The 27,425-nt window shown below is 40.3% G+C and overlaps 2 protein-coding genes and 1 long non-coding RNA gene across 3 annotated transcripts; 1 reads left to right on the forward strand and 2 right to left on the reverse strand.

Moving 5' to 3' along the window:
- The first annotated feature begins 1,563 nt into the window (after positions 1-1,563).
- On the forward strand, positions 1,564-6,904 carry LOC103508542. Its single transcript, XM_026823120.1, has 6 exons — positions 1,564-2,564; positions 4,080-4,254; positions 5,120-5,246; positions 5,511-5,781; positions 5,960-6,454; positions 6,566-6,904. The coding sequence occupies exons 1-6, from the start codon at positions 1,602-1,604 to the stop codon at positions 6,680-6,682; spliced, it is 2,148 nt and encodes a 715-aa protein (XP_026678921.1). The 5' UTR covers positions 1,564-1,601; the 3' UTR covers positions 6,683-6,904.
- Positions 6,905-7,498: 594 nt separating this feature from the next.
- On the reverse strand, positions 7,499-22,882 carry LOC103508543. Its single transcript, XM_026823121.1, is given in 16 exon segments — positions 7,499-7,765; positions 8,578-8,722; positions 8,724-8,904; positions 9,097-9,346; positions 11,225-11,333; positions 12,145-12,385; positions 13,495-13,905; positions 14,069-14,231; positions 15,619-15,767; positions 17,855-17,985; positions 18,335-18,470; positions 19,011-19,141; positions 19,475-19,610; positions 20,256-20,348; positions 20,709-20,801; positions 22,678-22,882. Coding segments are annotated over 16 exon segments (2,667 nt in total). The 5' UTR covers positions 22,826-22,882; the 3' UTR covers positions 7,499-7,615.
- A 2,317-nt stretch (positions 22,883-25,199) lies between these two features.
- On the reverse strand, positions 25,200-25,818 carry LOC113467126. The gene is made up of 2 exons (XR_003391308.1): positions 25,682-25,818; positions 25,200-25,331 (listed from the first exon to the last, which is right to left on the reverse strand). It is a non-coding gene; the product is annotated as an uncharacterized LOC113467126 (long non-coding RNA).
- Positions 25,819-27,425: the final 1,607 nt, after the last annotated feature.

Raw genomic sequence — 27,425 nt, forward strand, 5'->3', positions numbered from 1 at the left:
AATCGCCAAATCCGCGAGCATAATCGCCAAATCCGCGAACAAAATCGCGAAATCCGGGAACATAATCGCGAAATCCGCGAACATAATCGGCAAATCCGCGAATATAATCGCCAAGTCCGCGAACATAATCGCCAAATCCGCGAACATAGTCGCGAAATCACATAGGTACGATATGTACATAGGTACGATAGGTGATAACGAGAATCCAAGGGACCAGCTCATTTTTTTCGTTTAAGGCGGTTTAATACAACATTTTCTCGTTTCTAAAGGTTTAGCAAAGTGGAAGAGCAAACTGATGATAGCATGACAAATTTAAACAAGTTAAGAACAAATTCTGATTTATAGAGGTACCTAATTTTAAAGTTAAAAAACGCGTCCCGAATTTTTTCTGGGACAAAAACGGAAATTCGGGACAAAACGCCCCAAAATGAAAAACTGAACGGGACGCCGGGACACCCCCTGAAATTCGGGACTGTCCCGGCCAATTCGGGACGTTTGGCAAGCCTAATTATACATACCTATCCGTAAGTACATAATGTTGAAATAAACAACAACCTACAATATTGTATTGGTATTCTTTCATATACCTATGTACCTAATAGATAAACATCTTTAAAGACATCTAAAGAAAGATATAGCGTCTGCCTTGTAACAGATAAAGTTCGTTCTCGGTACGGCTGGCTTTTTCCTATCCTATTTGATTTCGGGACGATAAGACCTTAGCAGTTACCGTTCTCTCTATCAAATCTCCAGAACTAAAAAAAAGTCTTCTTTCGAAATTTCCAAGGGGACTTCCGAATTTCTGTTTGGGAATTTTGTTGATGGTAGCTACCGAAAAAAGGTCATTTTAGATTCAGTAGATAGGTATAGCAGGGATTTTTACTTTAAATTTATGTCCAGTACAAAAAGGAATTAAGGTCATCTCAAGAGAGAAAAAGAACTTCAATTCAAATTTTATTTTACTGCTTTTTTTTTAAAAAAAGGCTAAATTTCTTTTTTTTTTTTTTTTAGTGCATAATAAATAAATAAAAAAAGATCCAGAATCCTGCAGTGACGAATCAAATGCTATTGAAAATACTTCGCCGATGTTTGTAAAAGCCCGTGAAACTAGGATTGGGGTGCTCATCAAACTGCAACTCTGTGACCGACTATCCGCCGAGTGGAACAACGGAGGACTAAACTTCTTCAACGAAATCTAACTAGGCTGGCTAGTTTAAGTTTTAAGCTGATTATTTTTCGTTCACCTAGGTTGTCTGTATGTCTCTGTTACGGGATGACCCAAGTACATTTTGAAGAAGAAGAAGAAGAAGAAAAAGAAGAAGAAGAAAAAGAAAATAAGGTTAAACTCACAGCTTTGATAACGCAATCTGTTATCCTCAGACCTAATTATAGTGTCACCTAGTTTTCAGTTTGTATCTAGCTCGTACATCTTACATAATACTTCCCACGCATATGAATATGTATTGATACGCGTGGCAACTGTATTGGGGGATCGTAATGTTTTGAAAGATCGTAACGGGGGCCCCGTTCAACTTTGGGGCCCCAAATTTCAATCAGCCTATTTCAGCACAAAAGTTGACGTCCGGACACTGTGTACTGAAATGATTCATGGCTACTTCTCCGACGAAGGGAAGCGACAAGAAGACATTGTTTTTCTAAGGAATCTGAACGACCACAACTATAGACTGACGACTGCACGGGTTTTCCTGAGCTTGGAGCATATCCTACTCGCGCTCAGACAGTTGGGAAAGTTCCATGCCTGTTCCTACATTCTGAAAGGTCTAGACCGCAAACAGTTCATGGCCAAAATGAGCTCCCTGAAGGACATCCGTGTTTGGATGGCAAAAAATTCAAGTCCTTACTATACGTTTTGCACCGCTTGTGCTGCCCGAGCGGTTGCCTACGTGGAAGGTATACCAGAATACCAAAACAAACTGTCCAACTTGAAAGAATATATCGCACACATATCAGAGCGGCTTCCACTTATATTTAAACCCAATGAGAAGATGAGTGTTCTGTGTCATGGAGACCTAACCAGGAACAACATGCTCTTCAAGTATGCAGACGCAGTCCCCAACCTGGACACAAGTATCACTGAATCAAATGATGAAAAGCTATGCAAAGAGACGTCACACCCTCGTCTTAACACTACAGAAACGCCTACGGACGTCAAGTTCATAGACTGGGCAGACGTCGTCTACGCCACACCAGTGTTAGATCTCGCTCTGTTCCTCTTCTTGAGCACCTCTCAACAGCTCAGGTCAACTCACTGGGACACAATGATCCAAACCTACTACGCCAGTTTAAGAAGTGAAACGGACAAGTTCCAAGTGGCAGTCCCTTCTTACGAAGACATCTGTGACGAGTTCAAAGACAATTGCATGCTGGCGTTTTTCGTGAGCAGTTTCTTTTTGCCGCAAATGATGACGAAACCGAAAGAAAGATGCGATTGGATAAACAAATCCGAAGAGGAAAATATGAAAGAGATGTTGGAATGTGGTGGAGCGCCTGCCAGCAAAGCGACTGGGGAAGTTCTGATGCATATGATCGATAGAGGATTTATATGAATTGAAGCAGGATTCATTTACCTAATTATAAAATTGTAGGTAATAATAACTAACTGGTCATAATAACAATGAAATAATTATTATGAATTCATTAAATTAATATCTATTACTGTTAAAAAATAGTTGTGGGCCCTTCATCATTTTTATTTCTTATCATTCCCTTATCTCAGGTGCCTACCTCATAGTTTACTGTTAAGAATATTTTTTTAATAGGTGTTAAGTAATTTTTATCTAAAGTGCTTCTATGTAAATAGATCTCTTCTCTTTCTCCATATGAATTGAAGCAGGATTCATTTACCTAATTATAAAATTGTAGGTAATAATAACTGGTCATAATAACAATGAAATAATTATTATGAATTCGTTAAATTAATATCTATTACTGTTAAAAAAATAGTTGTGGGCCCTTCATCATTTTTATTTCTTATCATTCCCTTATCTCAGGTGTCTACCTCATAGGTAGTTTACTGTTAAGAATATTTTTTTAATAGGTGTTAAGTAATTTTTATCTAAAGTGCTTCTATGTAAATAGATCTCTTCTCAATCATGACGTCACTAATCCCTCTCTCTCTCTCTCTTCTTCTTCTTCTTCTTCTTCTTCTTCTTCTTCTTCTTCTTCTTCTTCTTCTTGTTCTTGTTCTTCTTCTTCTCTAATTGAAAATAACTATTTCGGTCTTTTTGAACCGTATACACTCGAAGGTTGGCGATCATTCTGGCAGTTTCTTCTCTAGATCTTGAAATTTTGATGTTAATATCTTTTTGGGTTACTAATGGGTTAATATCATCTTTTTGCACGTCGCGTCGATCACTGTCACGCAGGGAATGATCGACCCCTCGAGAGTCCCCTCATAGGCATCAAGGTCATACTAAACACATAATATCTACATTATATCCTCTCAGTATACAAATCCCCTCAGGCACTCAGCTGATCACTAGCTGAATAGTGTTATAGTGCGTAGTGCCTCAGTTGTACGGGCTCATCTTTCGGAGAAGCTCGTAATTCTTTCATTACTTGCACTAGGTAGTTCCATTTTTTCTACGTGAAAGTTAAAATATTCCATTCATTCTTGTAGATATTTTTCAATGTGATTTCTCAATTTCGCAAGATATTTTTCACTGTTTGTGTTTTGAATTTTTGCATTAATAAGTGAGAAGAAATATCTGTTATTGGATTTGTTGTAGATATTGTGATCCGTGTTTGTACTGGGCCTGTCATTGTGAATTTAATTTTGTAAACAGAAATTCGAGGGAAAATTGAGGTTATCAATAAATCTAAATAAATGTTTGTTTGTTTTGTTATTTTAGAAAAGTGTACGAATAATACAAAATAAATAAAGGAAATAAAATACTTGTAATTAATATTAGAAAAATTGTTATAAATTGTGTGTATAAAATATAATTAAGCCTAAAAAAGTATTGCATTGTGAAAACTTTATCTTCCGATTTATCTAAGCTGAAGCTTTGGATTTACATCAGCTAAAGTGAGTATTTGATAGCTTTTGTGTTTCTAAGGGTGGAAATATAAAAAAGAACATTGCCTACTTTATGCCGGCCATTCACTCTCAGACTCTGTCGGAGCGTGTGTGGCGGAAAAAGGCTCCGCCTTCAATTTTCAGACCGTCTGAGAGAACTAGGTCAAAAGCCACACACATTCCGGCGCGGCGGTCTGATAGACCTAGTTCTGTCGGTGAGTCTGAGCTTGAGTAAATGACCTCAAAAATGACTTTCCATACACAGTCTACGCATAGTGTTCATGTAAGCTGTTCCCAGCCTATTAAGTTCAATGGACCATCACACTTTATGCACACAGATAAAAAAACTTTTTGTTGAACAATGATAACTGATAACTTTTAGGTATCATTTATCAACGTTTCCAAAGACAACGAACGAGCATACAAACGGGCAAACTCGGAAATGGCCTCAAGCTCAAACTTTGACCTCGCTTAAAAGCTCCAATCTCCAGTACAATTTTAGTTCCTTACTAAGGTACTTGGGCCTTCGTAGATTCGTTAAGCTTATACGAATCTACGAAGGCCCAAGTACTGTCGAGTTCGAGTACTATGTTTACAACTTACCGATAAACTACTATCAATAATTTCTCCACTTCAGTAATCACTTCCATGAGATTAACGTAGACTAAGTCAGTAGGTGGTATTATTGATTTTTTATTATTTATTTATTTTTTATCGCCTATGTAAGTAAAAAAAAAATCACCCAAGTTAAATGATAGGTTGAAATCAAAACAAAAATTTGACAACCAATAGGTACCTATTGCCAGTCTCCAATTTGATTATTCGTTCGCATATTTTGTAAACATAGTTATTCCTCCAGGGTGATGTGTAAAAGGGTGAGCTTTACCTTCTTTGAATACGCAGTTTAAGGTTAATTCCAGGTTTAAACCTACCTAGGATTAACTTAGAACAATAAAATTCACATCTTTGAGTGTTGGTACTGATAGCTACTTGGTTAATCCTTTGGTATACACTTTGGATTGAAGTGTAATTGGTTGACTACCTACGATATTATCTGCTATCACCGCGGTTTGGTTTCAGGTAAAATGAACGGAACCAATGCTGAGGAAGATCTCCCCTACCAGCGAAGTTTGAAGCACATTGTCAGCCTCGTTCCCAAACTGAAACAAGAACTCAGCGTGAATGGCAAGAAATGTTTACCAGTCGAGCGCCTTGACCACTACACCACCGAGGCAGGTGACCGACACCGACAACAATAATGAAAAATAAAAATAATAATAATATTTATTAGGTTTTTTATTATTATTACCTATTTATTTTTTAACCAAAAATATAGCTAATCAAAAAATAGGGTTGTAGGTTCTACCAGCAAAAGCAATAATCCTTTAGCTAGGAGAGATCAGTAAACAGTGCCCACTAACCAAATCCGATTTAAAAATATATAACAAAAAAAATGTTTCTTTTTCGACAGATTCACACACGAGCAAATCGAAGTGAAGAAACCAATACTCAAAATGAACGACTCAAGAATCGCGTACATTTCCAATCAAGTCATGCCCCTTTTGAAACAAAAGCTGCCCAATATCAAAAGCATCAAGTTCGAACCAACATTGGACAAGAAAGCTCAAGACAACTTTCAGTCTGCAGCGATATTTGGAGAGCTTATAATCGAGTATGAAGGTAAAGATGAAGATCACACTGGAGAAAACAAAAGATTTGATGGGAAAGAGTTGCATACAGAAGTAAGCAAAAGATTTGGTGCCAAAAAAGATCTAGAATCCTGCAATGACGAATCAAACGCTATTGTAAATACTTCGCCGATGTTTGTAAAAGCCCGTGAAAGTAGGATTGGGGTGCTCATCAAACTGCAACTCTGTGACCGACTATCCGCCGAGTGGAACAACGGAGGACTAAACTTCTTCAACGAAATCGGGCTTCAAGTATCTTGCCAGCCTGGAGGAGTATAAAGACAAGCTGGACAATGTTCGGCAATTCCTCGCCAACCCTGCTGAGTGGTTCCCGAGGTTGTTTGAGGTCAATGACCGCACGAGCGTCCTCTGTCACGGTGACTTCTGCAGGAACAACATGTTCTTCAAATATGAAGATAGTGGACGTCCCGTGAATGTCAAATTCTTCGACATGGCGACCATCATTCACGCGAGTCCTGTCCTCGACATTGCTTTCTTCCTATATTTGAACACGGGTCAGGATCAAAGAGTCCAACACTGGGACCAAATGATCCACAGCTATTACGATAGTTTGAAGCAAACCTGTGAATCCTGTCACCACACCGTGGAGTTTCCAACGTATGAAGAAATCCTCGACGAGTTCAAGCCGAAAGCGATGTTGGGATATCTGTCCTGCTCATTCTTTCTGCCGGTGATGATGCAGAAAGTCCAAGAAGACCGGAGTAAGTTGTATGAAGAAATCCTCGACGAATTCAAGCCGAAAGCGATGTTGGGATATCTGTCCTGCTCATTCTTTCTGCCGGTGATGATGCAGAAAGTCCAAGAAGACCGGAGTAAGTGGGGGAAGCTGAATGATGAGGAGATAATTCAGCTCAGACTCAGTACGAGTGGCGAAGAAGGGACCAAGGCTGTCGGGGAGATCCTCAAGCACATTATTGACAACGGGTTTATGTGAAAAGAATATACAAACCTGTCTAGAGATTCTTGCCCTTTTGAGTGAGATCTTTGACTAGACTGACTAGAGAATCCAATGGGTTCGGTAGAACATCTTCCGACATTTGTGTTGAAATTTTGATTCCATTTCTCTTGGCTGTGTTTATTTTTACTGTGTTCAATGATAAAGGATACAGAAAATAAAAGACATTTTGTTGCTACCATTTTTGGCAACAAGAGTTTTTCTTTTTGTTTATCATTTTATGTATTTGTGATGTACCTACAGTGCAAAGTGCAATTACTCTAAAATTTGGTATACTTTAGTGCTAAATCTTACATAGGTAATACAAGTGGTGACACTCTCAAACTGAGAGTTAGAGGGTCCGATTTTTCGGACGGAAAAGTGAAGGTTCATCACACGGTGATAGTTGATAGGTAAGAAGAAGGTAAGCCTCATTTACACCATAGTTGCTATCGTGAAAGCGTGATATTCGTGCACAATACCAATATTTTTACACTTTTGTCAATAGTTAAAAAAGAAAAAAAATGTACCTTGGCACCACATTATTTTACATCCATACCTATCCAAGAACAGAAAAGTTTCGGTCTGAAAATTTCCGTCCTGGTCGGATTCGAACCCAGCACCTCCGGGTTGAGAATCCGTGCTCTTGACCACTCAGCCACAGAGGTCAATAGTATTGATGGTGTTCGGGTGGCCTAACAGTGATAGTACATTGTGAATGTACCTTGGCACCACATTCTTTTACATCTATACCTATCTAAGAACAGAAAAGTTTCGGTCAGAAAATTTCCGTCCTGGCCGGATTCGAACCGAGCACTTCCAGGTTGAGAATCCGTGCTCTTGACCACTCAGCCACAGAGGTCAATAGTATTGATGGTGTTCGGGTGGCCTAACAGTGATAGTACATTGTCCCGCGGCCCGAGACAGCACGAGTCACACGAATTTCATCTCGAACAAATGCTCCACAATGTCGTTAATAGCCGCCGTTCCCTCTTCTCCCCCAACGGAGTTCTGAAACCGGATCTGCTCCTCCAGGGGCAGATTCCACCAGTCCTCCTGGATCACTTCCGCCGCAGTCCTGTCCTGTAGGAGCAACAGGAGAGAAATTTCTTATTAAGCAACGTGGGTGATCAGTTGACCAATTTGGTAACACTGGGTGAGGAATATGAGTAGGCGGGTAACTATCCGAATGGTAAGTAAAACCCCGTCACTAAAGGCCTTAGATTTCTTAGAAGTTATAAAGTCCTTGAAAAAATGTTGTCTCCTTTTTCTGTTACACACAATCAGTTTTGTCTGACTAACTCATTCCTGCCACAAGCAAAACTAGAATGTGAGAAGCCGATGTAATGCCAGCCACTTACTATCAGGTAGACCTGACAGACGGACCTTTTCAGCCGTATCTGATAGTGTGTGTGCTCATCAGGTGTCAGGTCTACCTATCCGAAAAAATGAACAGTTCATGGCCAAAGTGAGCTCCCTGAAGGACATCCGTGTTTGGATGGCAAAAAGTTCAAGTCCGTACTATACGTTTTGCACAGCATGTGCAAAACGAGCTGTCGCCTACGTGGAAGGTATACCAGAATACCAAAACAAACTGTCCAACTTAAAAGAATATATCGCCCACATATCAGAGCGGCTTCCACTTATATTTAAACCCAATGAGAAGATGAGTGTTCTCTGTCATGGAGACCTAACCAGGAACAATATGCTCTTCAAGTATGCAGACGCAGTCCCCAACCTGGACACAAGTATCACTGAATCAAATGATGAAAAGCTATGCAAAGAGACGTCACACCCTCGTCTTAACACTACAGAAACGCCTACGGACGTCAAGTTCATAGACTGGGCAGACGTCGTCTACGCCACACCAGTGTTAGATCTCGCTCTGTTCCTCTTCTTTCACCACTGTCTTTTCCGGGGAGCGGCGCTTTCTCCATCATCATGGGAAGGAAGAAGGAGCAGTTAACAAAGCCGTAGAGGGCGTGATTAATAAACTCCGCATGGATGTCCTCCAGTGATGGAAGGAAGATGCCGGAGGTGGAAGGTTTCACCACAGTCTTTTACGGGGAGCGGCGCTTTCTCCATCATCATGGGGAGGAAGAACGAGCAGTTAACAAAGCCGTAGAGGGCGTGATTAATAAACTCCGCATGGATGTCCTCCAGTGATGGAAGGAAGATGCCGGAGGTGGAAGATTGAGAGGAAGCAGTGAAGGCGTCCTTCCCTGAAATAGTGAAATAGAATAGAATATACCTTGTTTATCCTGCTGGGATAGGACTCAAAAGTCCCTTTACTCCCGCAGTCTAAACAAGGTGTTATGCTGAGGATTAGCTAACCCTACAGTAAGTCTCCATGTACGACAGGGACGATAAGACCTGCGTTGTCACTGTCACTCACACCTCATCACGTCACTCACCCCTTATCACGTCCACGTTGTGTGTGTTAGCATATCCCTCCACGGTCGTCCTCACGCCCTGATGATAGCTGTCCAATATTTGGTCCCAATGTCGCGATCTCATTTCCGCGTTCGAATTCAGGTAGATGAAAAAGGACAGATCCATGACGGGGGAGGCGTACCGAATAGTGGCCATGTCGAAAAACAGGACGTCGGATGGCGAAGAGTCGTTCGCGGAACCGTTGACACTTTTGTTACCGTTGACGGAGTCCTGAAAATGGAGGAAAATCAGTTTAAAGATTTTTGAGGCCTCGGAAAGAATCCTTCGCACCCAACCTTTGCTATTTATTAAGCAAGGGGAATTTCAGGCTGGGGTCCTCCCTGTTTAAAGTCCTCTGTCCCTGTAAAGAGTCATCAGAACATTTGACCTTGGTAGAAATTGGGAAAGCTGGGAAATCATTTCACTTTGAGAAGAAACTTCCTCCGGATCCCCTGCTTTTCTGTGGCTCCTGGCTCCTAGGAAAACTCTGTTGGTGCTCTTAAGGGTCCCTATTCTATGCCTACATACTTTCACATAACTTCACAAAGCGATATGTACCTATGTATACAGTAACGTCATAATGGCTTTGCTTCGAAAAATGATAAACTGCTGACCATAAGGGATCTTTAATCTGTGTTGAGACAACACTTACAGCTTACAGATTACGTAATGTTAATGCATCATATTCTCAGAAGAACATTGAAGTGTAGATTGAGAATATAGATTAAAGTGTACATCTAAACATTGACGTAGATTAAAATGTCATGTTCGTCAAAAACACATGAATTGAGCTGTCTTCAAACTTTATCTTCCGATTTATCTAAGCTGAAAAACCGTAAAAATAAAGAACCTTAGAATTATTATTTAGCTTTTGTCCCCTTTGTCGAAACTCCAGATTTATCCCTAAGGGTAAGTAAGTGAAAATAATGACTACAGAGTCGCTGCAACTGCGGAAGGTATGTGGCTAGTGTGGAAAACCAACAGGTTATAAGTGCTTATATGTATTCGGAAGTCCATTTCTGGCGAATAAAATTATGACTCATTTGCTAGTAAAAACTCCAATCTCTAATACAATTTTATTTTAGTTCCTTACTAAGGCCCAAGTATTGTCGAGTACTATGTTTACAACTTAGGTACTGATAAACTACTATCAATAATTTCTCCACTTCAGTAATCACTTCCATGAGATTAACGTAGATTACTAAGTCAGTAGGTGGTATTATTGAATTTTGATTATTTATTTATTTTTTATCGCCTATGTAAGTAAAAAAAAAATCACCCAAGTTAAATGATAGGTTGAAATCAAAACAAAAGTTTGATACAATTTTCAGACCGCCTGAGAGAACTAGGTCAAAAGCAACACACGTTCCGGCGCGGCGGTCTAATAGACCTAGTTCTGTCGGTAAGTCTGAGCTTGAGTAAATGACCTCAAAAATGACTTTCCATTCACAGTCTACGCATAATGTTCACGTAAGCTATTCCTAGCCTATTAAGTTCAATGAACCATCACACACTTTATGCACACAGATAAAAAAACTTTTTGTTGAACAATGATAACTGATAACTTTTATCATTTATCAACGTTTCCAAAGACAACGAACGAGCATACAAACGGGCAAACTCGGAAATGGCCTCAAGCTCAAACTTTGACCTCGCATTGGTAAGTAATAATAATAGACTCTTGAGTGGAAGGCAACCACTAGGCGAGGTTAACACCGGAGGCGTTCTCTACCACCTAACCTTAGAGCTCCATTATTATGTGGTCAAATTCTCAAATTAATGAGGATAAAATTCCATGCCTCGGCTGGGTTCGATCCCACGCCCTCCTGTTAACCAGGCGAGCGTCTTGACCATAGATAAGCTGTCGAACTTTCTTGACTTGGCGGGGCGGAGAGCTGCCGCACTTATGAATTACCTCAGTAACGTTCGTCTCGCCATATTTGAACAGGATATTATTCCTACAGAAGTCTCCATGACACACGACCGCCATTAGCCCTCCTGTTAACCAGGCGAGCGTCTTGACCACTACGCCAGCGAGGGTAAGTGATAGATAAGCTGTCGAACTTTCTTGACTTGGCGGGGCGGAGAGCTGCTGCGCTTATGAATTACCTCAGTAACGTTCGTCTCGCCATATTTGAACAGGATATTATTCCTACAGAAGTCTCCATGACACACGACCGCCATTGGTTCCTTCGGTGTGGTTATATCCCTCATGAACCTGAAATGGGTATAAGAAGAATACCTCATTACTACTTACTTAAGTAAGTACCTCATTGAAATACAGGAACTTTAGCCTGGTGCACTGCCGTGCTACAAGGAGTAAAATTGAATTCGAACTTTTTTGTCCCTCATGAACCTGAAATAGGTATAAGAAGAATACCTCATTACTACAGGTACTTACTTAAGTAACTTAACTTAAGTAAGTACCTCATTGAAATACAGGAACTTTAGCCTGGTGCACTGCCGTGCTACAAGGAGTAAAATTGAATTCGAACTTTTTTGACTTGGCGGGCGGATCACTACCGTACTCCTTAGGTTGAGTTTTACTACTGTGGATTGTCTCATGTTTAAGAGTTGAACTTGAGAGTTAAGTCTCGCTTAACCCCATACACAAAAATCCCAAACTGAGGCTTAGGTGTGGGGGCTGGACAGCCCAAAAGGATGGGTCAACGAATCTACGAATCTAAACTTAAAGAGTTTTAACCTTTTAACCCACTTTGTGGGGGCCCAGCCATGAGTCATTGATTTTTCATATGAATAAATTCTTATCAGTGTACAAAGCTACAAAATACAAACCGAACAGGACAGTCCAAACTTGAGAGTTAAGTCTCGCTTAACCCCATACACAAAAAGCCCAAACTGAGGCTTAGGTGTGGGGGCTGGACAGCCCAAAAGGATGGGTCAACGAACCTACGAATCTAAACTTAAAGAGTTTTAACCTTTTAACCCACTTTGTGGGCCCAGCCATGAGTCATTGATTTTTCATATGAATAAATTCTTATCAGTGTACAAAGCTACAAAATACAAACCGAACAGGACAGTCCACAATCAACTTCTTCAGTCTGGCCAACTGCTCTGCATACTGCTCATACCCATCGTTGTCAAATTTCCCTATACTTCGCTTCACCGAAGCTGAGATGAAATCGTTTTGAATGTCACCATTGGCGATGCGGGAATCGGTCCAACTGGTTTCTTGGATTCGGCCGACCAGATCGGTCAGTTTAGATCGGTTCCGACTCTTGGCTATGTAGGAGAGCCCGTGGAATCTGCCTGAAACAAAGAGGAGGGGTGTTGAAAGATCAAAGTGAGCTCCAACTTAGTACTCGACTCATACTCAAAAAACCCAATCTGAGGCTTATGTGTAGGGGCTAGACAGCCCTAAAGGATGGGTTAAGTTTCTAGTACTCGACTCTTTTGCTGTCTGTTTGTTTGGCTAAAACTCCGAAACAGTGCGGTGTGTCCCATTAGAAATAAGGCCTGTGTCTAATACGGCCCCAAAAGCAGGGGCCGTTTTTGAGTGGTTTTTAACATAGTTAAGTACAAAATTAACTCTGATGACAAAGGGTGTCTAGTTGTCTACTTGTCACTAGAAATTGTCTAAGTTGTGAAATTATCTAAGTTCTTTGACTAGCTTCCATGTACAAGAAGAAAAATAGATAGGTAGATGTTTTTTATTTAGTTTTGAAACGTAAATGAAGCAATTCAGGAAGTGAAAGAAAATGTGAAAGACTTGAACAACAAAGATCAAATATTGGAGCAAAAAATTGTCAGATGTGAAGCTAAGGTAAATGCTGAAATGAAAAGAAGGAATCTGATTGTACATGGACTTGGAGCTCTACAGGGTTGGAAGGAAAGAGAATCAGCAATATTCAATCTGTTCCAAAATAAGAACAAAGAGGAGGGGTGTTGAAAGATCAAAGTGAGTTCCAACTTAGTACTCGACTCATACTCAAAAAACCCAATCTGAGGCTTATGTGCTAGACAGCCCTAAAGGATGGGTTAAGTTTCTAGTACTCAACTCTTTTGCTGTCTGTTTATTCGGCGAAAACTCCGAGACAGTGCGGTGTGTGTGTCCCATTAGTGTCCCATTAGAAATAAGGCCTGTGTCTAATAAGGCCCCAAAAGCAGGGGCCGTTTTTTGAGTGGTTTTTAACATATTTAAGTACAAAATTAACTCTGACGACAAAGGGTGTCTAGTTGTCTACTTTTCGCTAGAAATTGTCAAGTGTGAAATTATCCAAGTTCTTTGACTAGCTTCCATGTACAAGAAGAAAGATAGATAAGTAGATGTTTTTTATTTAGTATCACAATTCATATACAAGCTCATTAAACATAGAGCTGAATCCTCCTCGTCTAAAACTAAGACCATCGTCACTTACCCAGTCGGTTCACGGTCAGCAAAAAGTGGCTCAAATTCAGCAACGGATTATCCTTCGACAGGCGAAAGCCCTCCTGGGATGCGTTCTGCATCATCACATAACTGCCAAGGACTTCATCCGGACTGGAGCCTTTGAGGAAATGGGCAAACTGCGGCCTGTCGCGGCCGGTGGAAAAAGAGGCCAGAAACGGCAGGAGTTCCGTGTAGAAGAGGATCTCGTTTTGGAATTGGAGGGGGCTGTTGAAGAAGGCGCGGAGTTCGAGAACCGGTGGCTCCATTTTGATGACCACTGGAATTGTGCGACCTTTTGAGGAGCTCTGAAAAATACAAAGCTTAATCTGAGCCCTCGGGTCGGCAATTAAGCAACAGGTAAGTATGTACCCACTTGCGAAGCTAAGTCTTAGGCCAGCCACTCACTGTCAGGTAGACCTCACAGGTACCTACACCTGTTCAGGTGTACCTACCTGAGTACGAGTGGCGAAGAAGGGACCAAGGCTGTCGGGGAGATCCTCAAGCACATTATTGACAACGGATTTATGTGAAAAGAATATACAAACCTGTCTAGAGATTCTTGCCCTTTTGAGTGAGATCTTTGACTAGACTGACTAGAGAATCCAATGGTGTGTAGAAGAGGATCTCGTTTTGGAATTGGAGGGGGCTGTTGAAGAAGGCGCGGAGTTCGGGCATCGAGGGCTCCATTTTGATGACCACTGGAATTGTGCGACCTTTTGAGGAGCTCTGAAAAATACAAAGCTTAATCTGAGCCCTCGGGTCGGCAACTTTTACTGTGTTCAATGATAAAGGATAAAGAAAATAAAAGACATTTTGTCAGTACCATTTCTGGCAACAAGAGGTTTTCTTTTTGTTTATCATTTTATGTATTTGTGATGTACCTACAGATAAATAATAGCCTGGCCCAATAGACTACATTTGAGTAACAGAAATTACATCAAATTGGTAACTGTGAAAGTGCAAATATTCTAAAATTTGGTATACTTTAGTGCTAAATCTGACATTGGTAATACAAGTGGACATAGGTAATTCTTGGACGGAAAAGTGAAGGTTCATCACACGGTGATAGTTGATAGGTAAGAAGAAGGTAAGCCTCATTTACACCATAGTTGCTATCGTGAATTTTTTTAATTCTAGTTGTAAGCTCAAAATGCCTACTTTTTATAAGAGGCGTATACAAAACATACACGTAGAGATTAAACTTGTAGCTATACTTGATTGTTAAGATCTCCCAAAGGCCATTTGGCCTGGTATTTGAAAATGTCAAACTTTATATCCGAAGTATGCCATTTGACCTTTTGTAGTCACTTATTACTTTCGAATCGAATTATAAATCAAAATGTTCTCTGCTTACCTCTCTGTTACTTAAAAAACCTCAGTGGTGTAGTGGTTAGCGCGGTGGACTTCGGATCTGGAGGTTGGTGGTTCGAGTCCAAGTGAAGCCATAAAATTTAGCGTAGTGCATTAAGCAGGGAACGACATTTGTGACAAGCATTTATGCTTAACACAATTAAAATTCCTTTAATACATAAATCAAAATCTTCTCTGCTGTTACTTAAAAAATCTTTCTGAATCCATTAAATTGTCTAATAATAATTAATCTACGAACTTTTTCCTCAGAAAGTAGGTACCTATTCAGGAGCTAATGTATAGGTAGGTAGGTATCTATATTAGCTATATATATCTTTTTATCAACTTTTAATGGGGCCAAATTCTATAAAATAATCTCTCTCTCTCTCTCTCTCTCTCCCTCTCTTTCTCTCTCTCTCCCTCTTTGTCTCCCTCTCTCTCTCTGTCTCCCCCTCTCTCTCTCTCTCTCTCTCTCTCTCTCTCTCTCTCCCTCTCATTACATACCTACAGAACATTCTGAACAATCTGGAAAAATCGGATGAAACTCACAAGTGAGAACGGGCCTTAAAGGAAATTTATCTAAAACTAAAAAAAATCTAAATAGTGGCGGCTCAGGTTTTAGTGTGCTAGATTTTCAAAAGGATGAAAATCGGATGAAACTCACACGTGGGAACGGGCCTTAAAGGAAATTTATCTAAAACTAAAAAAAAAATCTAAATGGTGGCGGCTCAGGTTTTAGTGTGCTAGATTTTCAAAAGGACGCCGGCGGCAGAAGACTATCCCAGTTGAAGTTGGCGAAGATCTCGGTGTATTTCTTGGAGTAGGCGGAGTCTAGCAGTTCTTCAACCAATGGGCGCACGAGGGGGAATCCGAACTTCCAGAACGAGTTGATCACCAGGTTGTCGAAGTTTTCTGAAATCAAATCCAGGATGAGAATTAGGAATCCGGGAGCCAAAAATACAATAAGTAGTAGGTACCTATTCTAGAAGGAGCTCAACGCCATACCCAAAAAAGCCTACTTTGAGGCTTAGGTGTAGGGGCAACTACCCCACAGGATGAATATATTCTAGAAAAAGAAGGAAAAATACTAATAACTTTAGAGCCCGGATAGTAATCTCTCCAAAAACTGCCCAAATATGCTAAAGATTATGCTGGGGGGGAAAGTGCCGAAATATGCTAAACATAAACCTCTTGAAAAAAAGTTATAAGGTGACATAAAACCCCTTTGTATCAAACACTTTGTAAAATAATGATTCCCGTCAGCTCCCATGGCGTAGCGTCAGCTCCCATGGCGTAGTGGTCACTGCGCTCGCCTTGCACGCGGGAGACCCGGGTTCGATTCCCGGCGGAGTCAAGAAATTTGTATCATGCAAATGATTGATTCCGTGACTGGCTGTTGCGGGGCCCACTCAGCCTCGTGAGGAAAATGAGTAGCTATGACATATAAATGCGCATAGCGACCGGTGCCAGCATGGTAGGTAAACATTGGATTTTAGGATTATTGAGATATTGGAAAAATCCTACAATGCTGCAGTGAGCACCAAAGTTGTGACATAAACATAATAACACAAAGAAACAGCATTTACATTGTAATAATAAAGGAAGGACGGACTAAAAATTGCGATTTACCCAGAGGGCCATCGAGAGATGTATTTTGGGAATTACTAGGATCATGGGCGTATCCAGCATCGGGTTTGGGGGGGGGGGAGGCCGCGGCGGGTTCGATTTGCGCCCGGGGCGGATTTTATTCTAAACAGATGAGGTTTCCTCGGAACGGCTGGCTTTCTCCTATTCTATCCTCCTCTCTTCCATTTCGGGACGATAAGAACTCCTTTGTTACAGGTCCCTCTATGAATCCTCTTGGAGAAAATCGCTAAATTTTTTCTTCTTGACGGAGTCGAACTCAAGTCGTGATTGGTCAGAACATTTGTCCAACATTCACATAATAACATTCACATTATTTTGTATTGAAACAAAACATTCATAATTACATAGAATGAACATAATTACATACATAGGTAATATACAAAGCCCCGGGAAAACACATACCTACTATTATTGAAATAAATAGATATAGGTACCTATGTAAAATCGTGTTGTCACATATGTAATCTTAACTCTTATATATGTATACATACAATAATATTTAATGTGCATAATACCAGACGGTTTTAATTTTTTAACGACCAGATACAAACCTAGGTACAATATATAAAACATTTATTTATCTGTATCTTATGTACCGGTCTACCGGTTTCTTTTATGTACTTGGGAAATACCAGACAAAATGAAGGGAGGGAGCAATTTTTTTTTTTTTTTTTTCTCATTGCTACTAAATGAGTCATAGGTACTGGGCACTTAGTAATGCTGTGGTACCCACTTAATTTGTGAAAAACTTTCGGAAATGGAACCAATTCCGATGGTGAACCAACTTGGATTTCCTATGGTTTAGTACAGGTGTAAGGCGCCATTCAGATTTCCAAAAGGGAACCGGTTCCGTTATAGGTGCCATTTCAGTTTTCAGAAGAGGATCGGTTTCGTTTCCCGAAAGGAACTCCATACACAAAAAGCCCTTAGGTGTAGGGCAACTGCCCCAAAGGATGGGTTAAACTTATACGAATCTATTCTACAAGAAGCAGAAAAAACATAATAACTAGAACCCGGATAATAGTCTCTCCGAAATCGCCCAGATATGCTAAAGATTATGCTAGGAAAAGTGCCGAATCTACGAAACTTCCCGACAGAACAAGAAGCAGAAAAAACACTAATAACCAGAACCCGGATAATAGTCTCTCCAAAATCGCCCAGATATGCTAAAGATTATGCTAGGAAAAGTGCCGAATCTACGAAACTTCCCGACAGAACAAGAAGCAGAAAAAACACTAATAACTAGAACCCGGAAAATAGTCTCTCCAAAATTGCCCAGATGTGCTAAAGATTATGCTAGGAAAAGTGCCGAATCTACGAAACTTCCCGACAGAAAAAAGATATGCACTCACGGAGGGTAAAGTTGAATCTTCCTTCACTGAAGCCCTTGGCCTTTTTTCCCAGAGCTCTATATTCTCCCTCTAGAGAGGTAATGGGAGCAAACTGAGTAAACTGGACATAGCCTCCTGGTTTCAAGTTGGATCTGAAAAATAAAACAAAAAAATAAATGTCGTTTCTTTGTGTTATCATATCATCACTTTGGTGCTCACTGAGTCACTGCAGCATTGTAGGATTTTCCTAATATCTCAATAATCCAGCACCCAATGTTTACCTACCATGCTGGCACCGGTCGCTATGCGCATTAATAAATGGCTACTCATTTTCCTCGCGAGGCTGAGTGGGCCCCGCAACAGCCAGTCACGGAATCAATAATTTGCATGATGCAAATTTTTTGACCCCACCGGGAATCGAACCCGTCTCCCGCGTGCAAGGCAAGCGCAGAGACCACTGCGCCAAGGTAGCTGACTACTTATATTTTCAAGTTTACCTACTTGAACTTATAAATGGTGGCCTTTGCCCAGGAAGACTCCTGGATATTGGTCAGCTTGATTTCATAGCTACTCCTGTATTGTTCCACTTCATCCAGGTTCCATGGATCAATGGGAGGCAGGTTGAGCTCGGGTACTCCTGAGGGAGGAACTGAGGACAATGCAGTAGCTACTTTGATCGAGTAGCGACCAGTGGCGGCATTGTCAGAGTGAAAAGATTGGTGATGAATGAGAAATAATAGTAAATGAGTCATAGGTGCTAGGCACTTAGTAATGCTGTGGTACCCACTTAATTTGTGAAAAACTTTCGGAAACGGAACCAATTCCGATGGCGAACCATCTTGGATTTCCTATGGTTTAGTACAGGTGTAAGGCGCCATTCAGATTTCCAAAAGGGAACTGGTTCCGTTATAGGTGCTACTTCAGTTTTCAGAAGAGAATCGCTTTCGTTTCCCGAAAGGAACTCCATACCCAAAAAGCCCCGAAGCTTAGGTGTAGGGCAACTGTTCCAAAGGATGGGTTAAGCTTATACGAATCTATTGTACAAGAAGCAGAAAAAACACTAATAACTAGAACCCGGAAAATAGTCTCTCCAAAATCGCCCAGATATGCTAAAGATTATGCTAGGAAAAGTGCCGAATCTACGAAACTTCCCGAAAGAAAAAAGATATGCACTCACGGAGGGTAAAGTTGAATCTTCCTTCGCTGAAGCCCTTGGCCTTTTTCCCCAAAGCTCTATATTCTCCTTCTAGGGAAGTAATGGGAGCAAACTGGGTAAACTGGACATAGCCTCCTGGTTTCAAGTTGGATCTGAAAAATAAAACAAAAAAATACCTAAATGTCGTTTCTTTGTGTTATCATATTGTAGGATTTTCCTAATTTCTCAATATCTAATATCTCAATAATCCAACACCCAACGTTTACCTACCATGCTGGCACCGGTCGCTATGCGCATTAATAAATAGCTATCATTTTCCTCACGAGGCTGAGTGGGCCCCGCAACAGCCAGTCACGGAATCAATAATTTGCATGATGCAAATTTTTTTACCCCGCCGGGAATCGAACCCTAGTCTCCCGCGTGCAAGGCAAGCGCAGAGACCACTGCGCCATGGTAGCTGACTACTTATATTTTCAATTACCTACTTGAACTTATAAATGGTAGCCTTTGCCCAAGAAGACTCCTGGATATTGGTCAGCTTGATTTCGTAGCTACTCCTGTACTGTTCCACTTCATCCAGATTCCATGGATCAATGGGAGGCAAATTGAGCTCGGGTACTCCTGAGGGAGGAACAAAAATCAAGGGATATATTTATTAAATTATTTTTATTAGATATTCCTTTTTTTTAGTCTGGCTGGGGGACGTTAAACAGGGATTAGACCAGCTTAGTCTGGCTGGGGGACTTTTAAACAGGGAGGATACCAGCCTGAAATGTCCCTTGCTAAAGAAATGTCAAAGGTTGAGTGCGAAAGGTATCCGCTCTTAAAATGTTTTGTAGCCAAAACCAAATGTCAGCCCAAAGCAATCACCCTAGTTAGGGCTCATTGAGAGGCTGACGGAAAACGCCGACCCCGTCTGAACACGGGAAAAGGCGAGGAAGAACAAGATAGAGGGAGCTGTACCCTGTAACTCCAGAGATCTTGGCGTCCAGAAATCGAAGAGAGAAGGAGAACGGGATAGGAGAAAGCCAGCCGTTCCGAGAACGAACCCTGTCTTTTTAGGATAAAGTTTTCCCCGGACGGGAATCGAACCTAGGGATCTTCTCGAAATTACAGATATTGACGAAAATAGTTATACCCGGAGGTAAATAAGAAAGATCAGTTTAGACAAGGAGTAAAATCATCAATAGAGAGAGTTATTGTATAGGTACCTATGTTTAAAAATAAATAAAAAGTGATTTATTGTACAAAAAAAAATATGCTTACCGGTAGTGTAGAAAGCTCGGGCATTATTGATGGCATCCTTGATACAATGGTCAAACTCTGGAGTACCACGGACACATTTGCTAAACAGCTGAGCTGAAAATTGAAAGCGAAATAGGTACAAGATAGAGGGAGCTGTAACCTGTAACACCAGAGGTCCTTAACGTCCGGAAATCGAAGAGAGAAGGAGAACGGGATAGGAGAGAGTCAGCCGTTCCGGGAACAAACCTTGTCTTTTTTAGGATAAAGTTCTCCCCGGACGGGAATCGAACCTTAGGGATCTTCTCGAAATTACAGATATTGACGAAAATAGTTATACCCGGAGGTAAATAAGAAAGATTAGTTTAGACAAGGAGTAAAATCATCAATAGAGAGAGTTATTGTATAGGTACCTATGTTTAAAAATAAATAAAAAGTGTTTTATTGTACAAAAAAAAATAGGTTAAATATGCTTACCGGTAGTGTAGAAAGCTCGGGCATTGTTGATGGCATCCTTGATACAATGGTCAAACTCTGGAGTACCACGGACACATTTGCTAAACAGCTGAGCTGAAAATTGAAAGGGAAATAGCTTGGTTTGCTTCAAACTGTTCGAGGGGCGAAAATGGTAATCGACATTTTATTTTTAAGTGTTTTTAATTGTTTGATTTCAACATTATTTTTCAAAATAATTCTGTAAAAATTTCCAACTCTTTTCGAATTTTAGTCAAAATCATGTAACAACAAAAAGGGACAAAATAAATAAATGAAAAACTTGGAATTATTTATTTTTTAAATGGGTAGATAAATTTAATATGTATATGTATCAAAAAAAAGTTTCTATTAAATTATCCGAGGGACCAGGACCAGCCTTGTTGTCCTGATAAAAGACAATTTCCTTCAAAATTCAAACGTCTTTTCGACATTTTTAAGAAATACCTACCTATATGTAGGTAGCTACGTACTTGGAAAAAAAGATCTAATTTTGTCAAAAGTGAAAATTTCGAATAATATGTTGAAACAAAGAAAACAAAAATCAAAAATGAAAATTAAAGGAAAAACTCACCAAAGTCCGAAGACGAGCCTCCTTCTCCTCCCGAGATGCCCAAATCTTCAAACTGACACCAACCCGACCCCGCCCATCCCAGCAGGAGCACCAAACACGGCCACCCACCCAACTGCATGGCCGAAAACACCACAACACCGAGGGTAAAAAAAATGAACCGCTTTTTTGCGGACGCGGATATCAAAAGTGGGGGTTTTAGCAAAAAAAAAAAAATTGCTCGCTTTTTCACGCGAAAATCAACAATGGGGAGTTTTCGCAAAAAAATGGCCGCTTCTTGGCGCAAAATTGGGGGATTTTTCGCCCCCGATTCTTTCCTTAGTTGACGTGGAATAGTGTGAGTGTAATGGCGATTAAAATGAGAAGAACGAGCGATAGGAGTATGTTGACGGTCAGTGGGGATTTTTAGCACAAAAAAAAAATGCTCGCTTTTTCACGCAAAAATCAACAATGGGGATTTTTCGCAAAAAATGGCCGCTTCTTGGCGCAAAAATAGGGGATTTTTCGCCCCCGATTCTTTCCTTAGTTGACGTGGAATAGTGTGAGTGTAATGGCAATTAAAATGAGAAGAACGAGCGATAGGAGTATGTTGACGGTCAGAATGCACTGCTCGAGCATCGTGAGACCTAGACCTTTTACAAGGACTGGCAATAAAGTACCTTTGTAGCTAGTTACAGCCCTAGAAGTTATTTTCAAATTGCCAATGTGCAGATTATTACTTTGAGAGTATAAATATTTAATTCAAATTTTATGTGATCGAATAGCAAACCCATTTGAATTCATAACGCCCCGGCACTGAATTCACAAAAAAAAACTATCAAAATAATAAATAGCCAGAAGTGGAAAAATTAATTCTGTGATCGAAAATAGCAATCCCATTTGAATTCATAACGCCCCGGCACTGAATTCACAAAAAAAAACTATCAAAATAATAAATAGCCAGAAGTGGAAAAATTAATTCTAAAAACTTCTTAGCATGCAGATAAGAAGGTTGACTTTTTTGTACCAATTTCTTTATAATGTCAGCAGGTAGCCAGATACTGACTTGTTCTCGTATTGGTATAACGATGTACCTATGTAGGTATGTATGTACCTACATCATTAGGTATATAAATGTATAATATAAATATCCATATGTAATTTATGTATCTAATTGTAGTACTTATTTCAGGTAAATACAAGGTACAAGTACAGGAACTGCCTCAGTCTCTGTCTCAATGAAAGTGGAAACAATGGTTCACCTTCAGGGATCAATGGGGAATTAGTGCTTTCAACGTGCTATCGCTATCGCCCGCCGCTACAAGCTGGCTTACAATAAATAGATTGTTAAAATTGATTTTAAATAATATGGCATAATATCCTAAAATCGAACAAACCTTTCACCGAATATTGCCGTGGATGCGAACTGATCTTTTCCGGTCTTATTCGAGTCGATCTCGAAACGAACGAATTTCTTGGAATCGCCAAATTTGCGATCTGTTTCCACGAGTTCCTTACTGTGGGCGCTCAGTTGATTGACGACAGCTTCCATGATGGTCGAGGAAATCAGAAATTGAGTGTTTTCAAGGAAATTTCTGCCTCTCTAGAGTCAGGATCATTATTTAGCAGTACCAAATTCATCAACAACTCATTTTTGATAAAGTGGTAGATAAACTATACTTCACACAACCACTTCAAACTTCCGATTCCTTCACGTTAAAGCAGGGTCTGCTAGCGTAGTTCGCTTTGTTTTCAGTTGTGTTGATTTCAACATTATTTTTCAAAATAATCCTGTAAAAATTTCCGACTCTTTTCGAATTTTAGTCAAAATCATGTAACAACAAAAAGGGACAAAATAAATAAATGAAAAAATTGGAACTATTTATTTTTTAAATAGGTAGGTAAATATAATATGTATATGTATCAAAAAAAAAGTTTCAAAAAGTTCCTATTAAATTATCCGAGGGACCAGCCTTGTTGTCCTGATAAAAGACAATTTCCTTCAAAATTCAAACGTCTTTTCGACATTTTTAAGAAATACCTACCCATATGTAGGTAGCTACCTACGTACTTGGAAAAAAAGATCTAATTTTGTCAAAAGTGAAAATTTTGAATAATATGTTGAAACAAGGAAAACAAAAACCAAAAATGAAAATTAAAGGAAAAACTCACCAAAGTCCGAAGACGAACTTCCTTCTCCTCCCGAGATGCCCAAATCTTCAAACTGACACCAACCAGACCCCGCCCATCCCAGCAGGAGCACCAAACACGGCCACCCACCCAACTGCATGGCCGAAAACACCACAACACCGAGGGTAACAAAAAAAATAAGGAGTACCTATTCTAGAAGGAGCTCAACGCCATACCCAAAAAGCCTACTTTGAGGCTTAGGTGTAGGGGCAACTGCGAACTGCCCCACAGGATAATAATAATAATATTAATAATAGACACTTGAGTTGAAGATAACCACTAGGTGAGGTTAACGCCGGAGGCGTTCTCTACCACCTAACCCTTAGAGTTCCATTATTATGTGGTCACACTCTCAAATAAATGAGGATAAAATTCCATGCCTCGGCTGGGATCGAACCCACGCCCTCCTGTTTACCAGGCGAGCGTCTTGACCACTACGCCACGGAGGCAGGATGAATATATTCTAGAAAAAGAAGGAAAAATACTAATAAGTTTAGAGCCCGGATAGTAATCTCTCCAAAAACTGCCCGAATATGCTAAAGATTATGCTGGGAAAAGTGCCGAAATATGCTAAACATAAACCTCTTGAAAAAAAGTTACAAGGTGACAAACTCCTTTGTATCAAACACTTTGTAAAATAATGATTCCCCACAACAACAACATACCTCTCTCGACCCTGCCGTCCGCCAAGTTGCTGATGTAGATCTTGGCGTTTCCAATTTCGTGGATGGAATGTTTGACCATTTATTATTCATTCATTTATTCAAATAATGATAATGATTCCCCACAACAACATACCTCTCTCGACCCTGCCGTCCGCCAAGTTGCTGATGTAGATCTTGGCGTTTCCAATTTCGTGGATGGAATGTTTGACCTTGAGTTTCTCCGGACTCAGTTTGTTTCGGGTGATTAGAATGGTTCTGTGCATATCATCTGGGGAAAAGTGGACAATATATGATTTAGTTTCTGGAGCAACCTCCGTGGTCGAGTTGGTATCACACTAGGCTTGCACGCCGGAGGTCCCAGGTTCGATTCCCGGCGGGGCCGAAGATTTTTCGGCTCTGTGCTTGGAGTTCGGGGTGCTGTTAGCCTCGTGAGGACAATGCAGTAGCTACTTTAATCGAGTAGCGACCAGTGGCGGCATTGTCAGAGTGAAAAGATTGATGATGAATGAGAAATAATAGATGAGTCATAGGTACTGGGCACTTAGTAATGCTGTGGTACCCACTTAATTTGTGAAAAACTTTCGGAAACGAAACCAATTCCGATGGTGGACCATCTTGGATTTCCTATGGTTTAGTACAGGTGTAAGGCGCCATTCAGATTTCCAAAAGGGTACCGATTCCGTTATAGGTGCCATTTCAGTTTTCAGAAGAGGATCGGTTTTGTTTCCCGAAAGGAACTCCATACACGAAAAGCCCTGAGGCTTAGGGTGTAGGGCAACTGCCCCAAAGGATGGGTTAAGCTTATACGAACCTATTGTACAAGAAGCAGAAAAAACACTAATAACTAGAACCCGGATAATGGTCTCTCCAAAATCGCCCAGATGTGCTAAAGATTATGCTAGGAAAAGTGCCGAATCTACGAAACTTCCCGACAGAACAAGAAACAGAAAAAACACTAATAACTAGAACCCGGATAATAGTCTCTCCAAAATCGCCCAGATATGCTAAAGATTATGCTAGGAAAAGTGCCGAATCTACGAAACTTCCCGACAGAAAAAGGATATGCACTCACGGAGGGTAAAGTTGAATCTTCCTTCGCTGAAGCCCTTGGCCTTTTTTCCCAAAGCTCTGTATTCTCCTTCTAGAGAGGTAATGGGTGCAAACTGGGTAAACTGGACATAGCCTCCTGGTTTCAAGCTGGATCTGAAAAATAAAACAAAAAAATAAATGTCGTTTCTTTGTGTTATCATAGCATCACTTTGGTGCTCACTGAGTCACTGCAGCATTGTAGGATTTTCCTAATATCTCAATAATCCAGCACCCAATGTTTACCTACCATGCTGGCACCGGTCGCTATGCGCATTAATAAATAGCTACTCATTTTCCTCACGAGGCTGAGTGGGCCCCGCAACAGCCAGTCACGGAATCAATAATTTTCATGATGCAAATTTTTGACCCCGCCGGGAATCGAACCCGAGTCTCCCGCGTGCAAGGCAAGCGCAGAGACCACTGCGCCATGGTAGCTGAGTATTTATATTTTCAAGTTTACCTACTTGAACTTATAAATGGTAGCCTTTGCCCAGGAAGACTCCTGGATATTGGTCAGCTTGATTTCATAGCTACTCCTGTACTGTTCCACTTCATCCAGGTTCCATGGATCAATGGGAGGCAGATTGAGCTCGGGCACTCCTGAGGGAGGAACAAAAATCAAGGGATATATTTATTAAATTATTTTTAATAGATATTACTTTTTTTCGTCTGGCTAAGGGACGTCAAACAGGGAGGATGCCTTGTTTTGATGGTTTTAGACAACTTGGACTTGGAAACTCTTTCAATCCTCTTTTGTATTCAAGAGTGGGTATGTTCGACTTCCGTTCGTCTTTTTTGACAAAAGTTGGTGAGTCGGACTCTTTTCCTTGGTGCTTAGTAGTTTTTGTATGGCTCTTGTTGGTTCCAAATAATATAGGTTGAGCATTGGTCGTTTGATTTTTGGTAGTTGCAGAATGGCGATTTTGAAATTGTGTGAAGGAGCAAGGAGTTTTTTGTTCGTTTGGTATCTTGGTAGTCGGCGCGGCGGGCTTTCGGGAAGATAGGAGTCGGCGGGCTTTAGGGAAGAACTCCCAACTCAGCAAGGGATCATGGAAAAAAGGTTCCCTCAGGATGCGATTGATTCTACAGTATAGAATCACATAAAAACAGCAGTGGCTTTTTTGGATCAGCTGTTTGGTGGTGGTATTCCGGTGGTAGAAAGATTGGGTGGCTAGGCCTCCGGAGGGCGCCGGATTGTCAAGATTGGTGTCCCTGACAAAAGCACACTTTTCTATTTTAAAGAACAATGTTAGGAAAAAAATACCGAAACACATGTATTGTGAGACTAGAACACCAATGTAAACTACACTTTCCCTCAATCACAACCACTCTGAAACTAAACAAAGTGGACTCATTGCAAACACAAAAGCAAAAAAGTTTGAACAGAACCAAGAATTCGATTTGCATCTTGGAAAACTCAACAAACACAGAACAAAAATGTGCATACCAAGAATCTACCAACATTAAAATTAAAATGAAATTTATGGAATATACATAATATTATGTACATATAATACTCAATGTATATTGTAGAATATTGTCCGTAAAAGTGTACGTATTCTTGTGAATAATACATTTCTGACTATAGTGAATGTTATGTAAAACCAAACCCGTTCTCACTTCAGGCTACCGAAAGTTAAGGAAAATAGTGTAAAAGAAAAACGAAAAACATGGTAAAAAGAAATATACATACTTGAGAATCGAAAAACATGGTAAAAAAAAAATATACATACTTGAGAATCTAAACAAAGACTTGGAAAAAAGGAAAGAAGTGGACGACAAAAAGCAAGAAGAAAAAAAAAAAGAAGAAGAGGATGATGATATAAAGAAGAAGAGCATCAAGAAGAAGAAGAAGTCGCTGACGACGAAAATTAATTTCAGAAAGAAGAAAATCCAGACAAACTAGTTCTGCCCATTTAAGAAGATTGTTTCGATTCCATCAGGGGATTCAGGGGAACCTAGTGGTAAAGTAACAATGTTTTGTGATTGGTAAGTGTTTCGTCACTTGATAAATGGTCCTTTATTTCGATTGATAGTACCTATGACAGCTGGGAGCTGTTTTTCTTATTCCTTGTTGTTCAACTCGCTGTTCAGGTTTATTCCGCCCATTTCTTTTCAGTTTCTGTATATCTCTTTTTCATTTCTTCTTTTTAGTTATATTTTTCAAAAGATTTGATACTATTGTGTGGTGGAAGCCTATCAAGTCTA

Source organism: Diaphorina citri, unplaced genomic scaffold (genome assembly GCF_000475195.1).
Source record: "Diaphorina citri unplaced genomic scaffold, Diaci psyllid genome assembly version 1.1 scaffold408, whole genome shotgun sequence".
Lineage (NCBI taxonomy): Eukaryota > Metazoa > Arthropoda > Insecta > Hemiptera > Psyllidae > Diaphorina > Diaphorina citri.

What these genes read in the sequence shown, in the direction of transcription:
- LOC103508542 (XM_026823120.1), top strand. Translation starts at nt 1,602, where the DNA reads ATGATTCATGGCTACTTCTCCGACGAAGGGAAGCGACAAGAAGACATT. An exon ending in TGATCGATAGAGGATTTATA is followed by an intron (nt 2,565 to 4,079) that starts TGAATTGAAGCA and finishes TGTGTTTCTAAG; the next exon opens with GGTGGAAATATAAAAAAGAA. An exon ending in AAGAAATGTTTACCAGTCGA is followed by an intron (nt 5,247 to 5,510) that starts GCGCCTTGACCA and finishes CTTTTTCGACAG; the next exon opens with ATTCACACACGAGCAAATCG.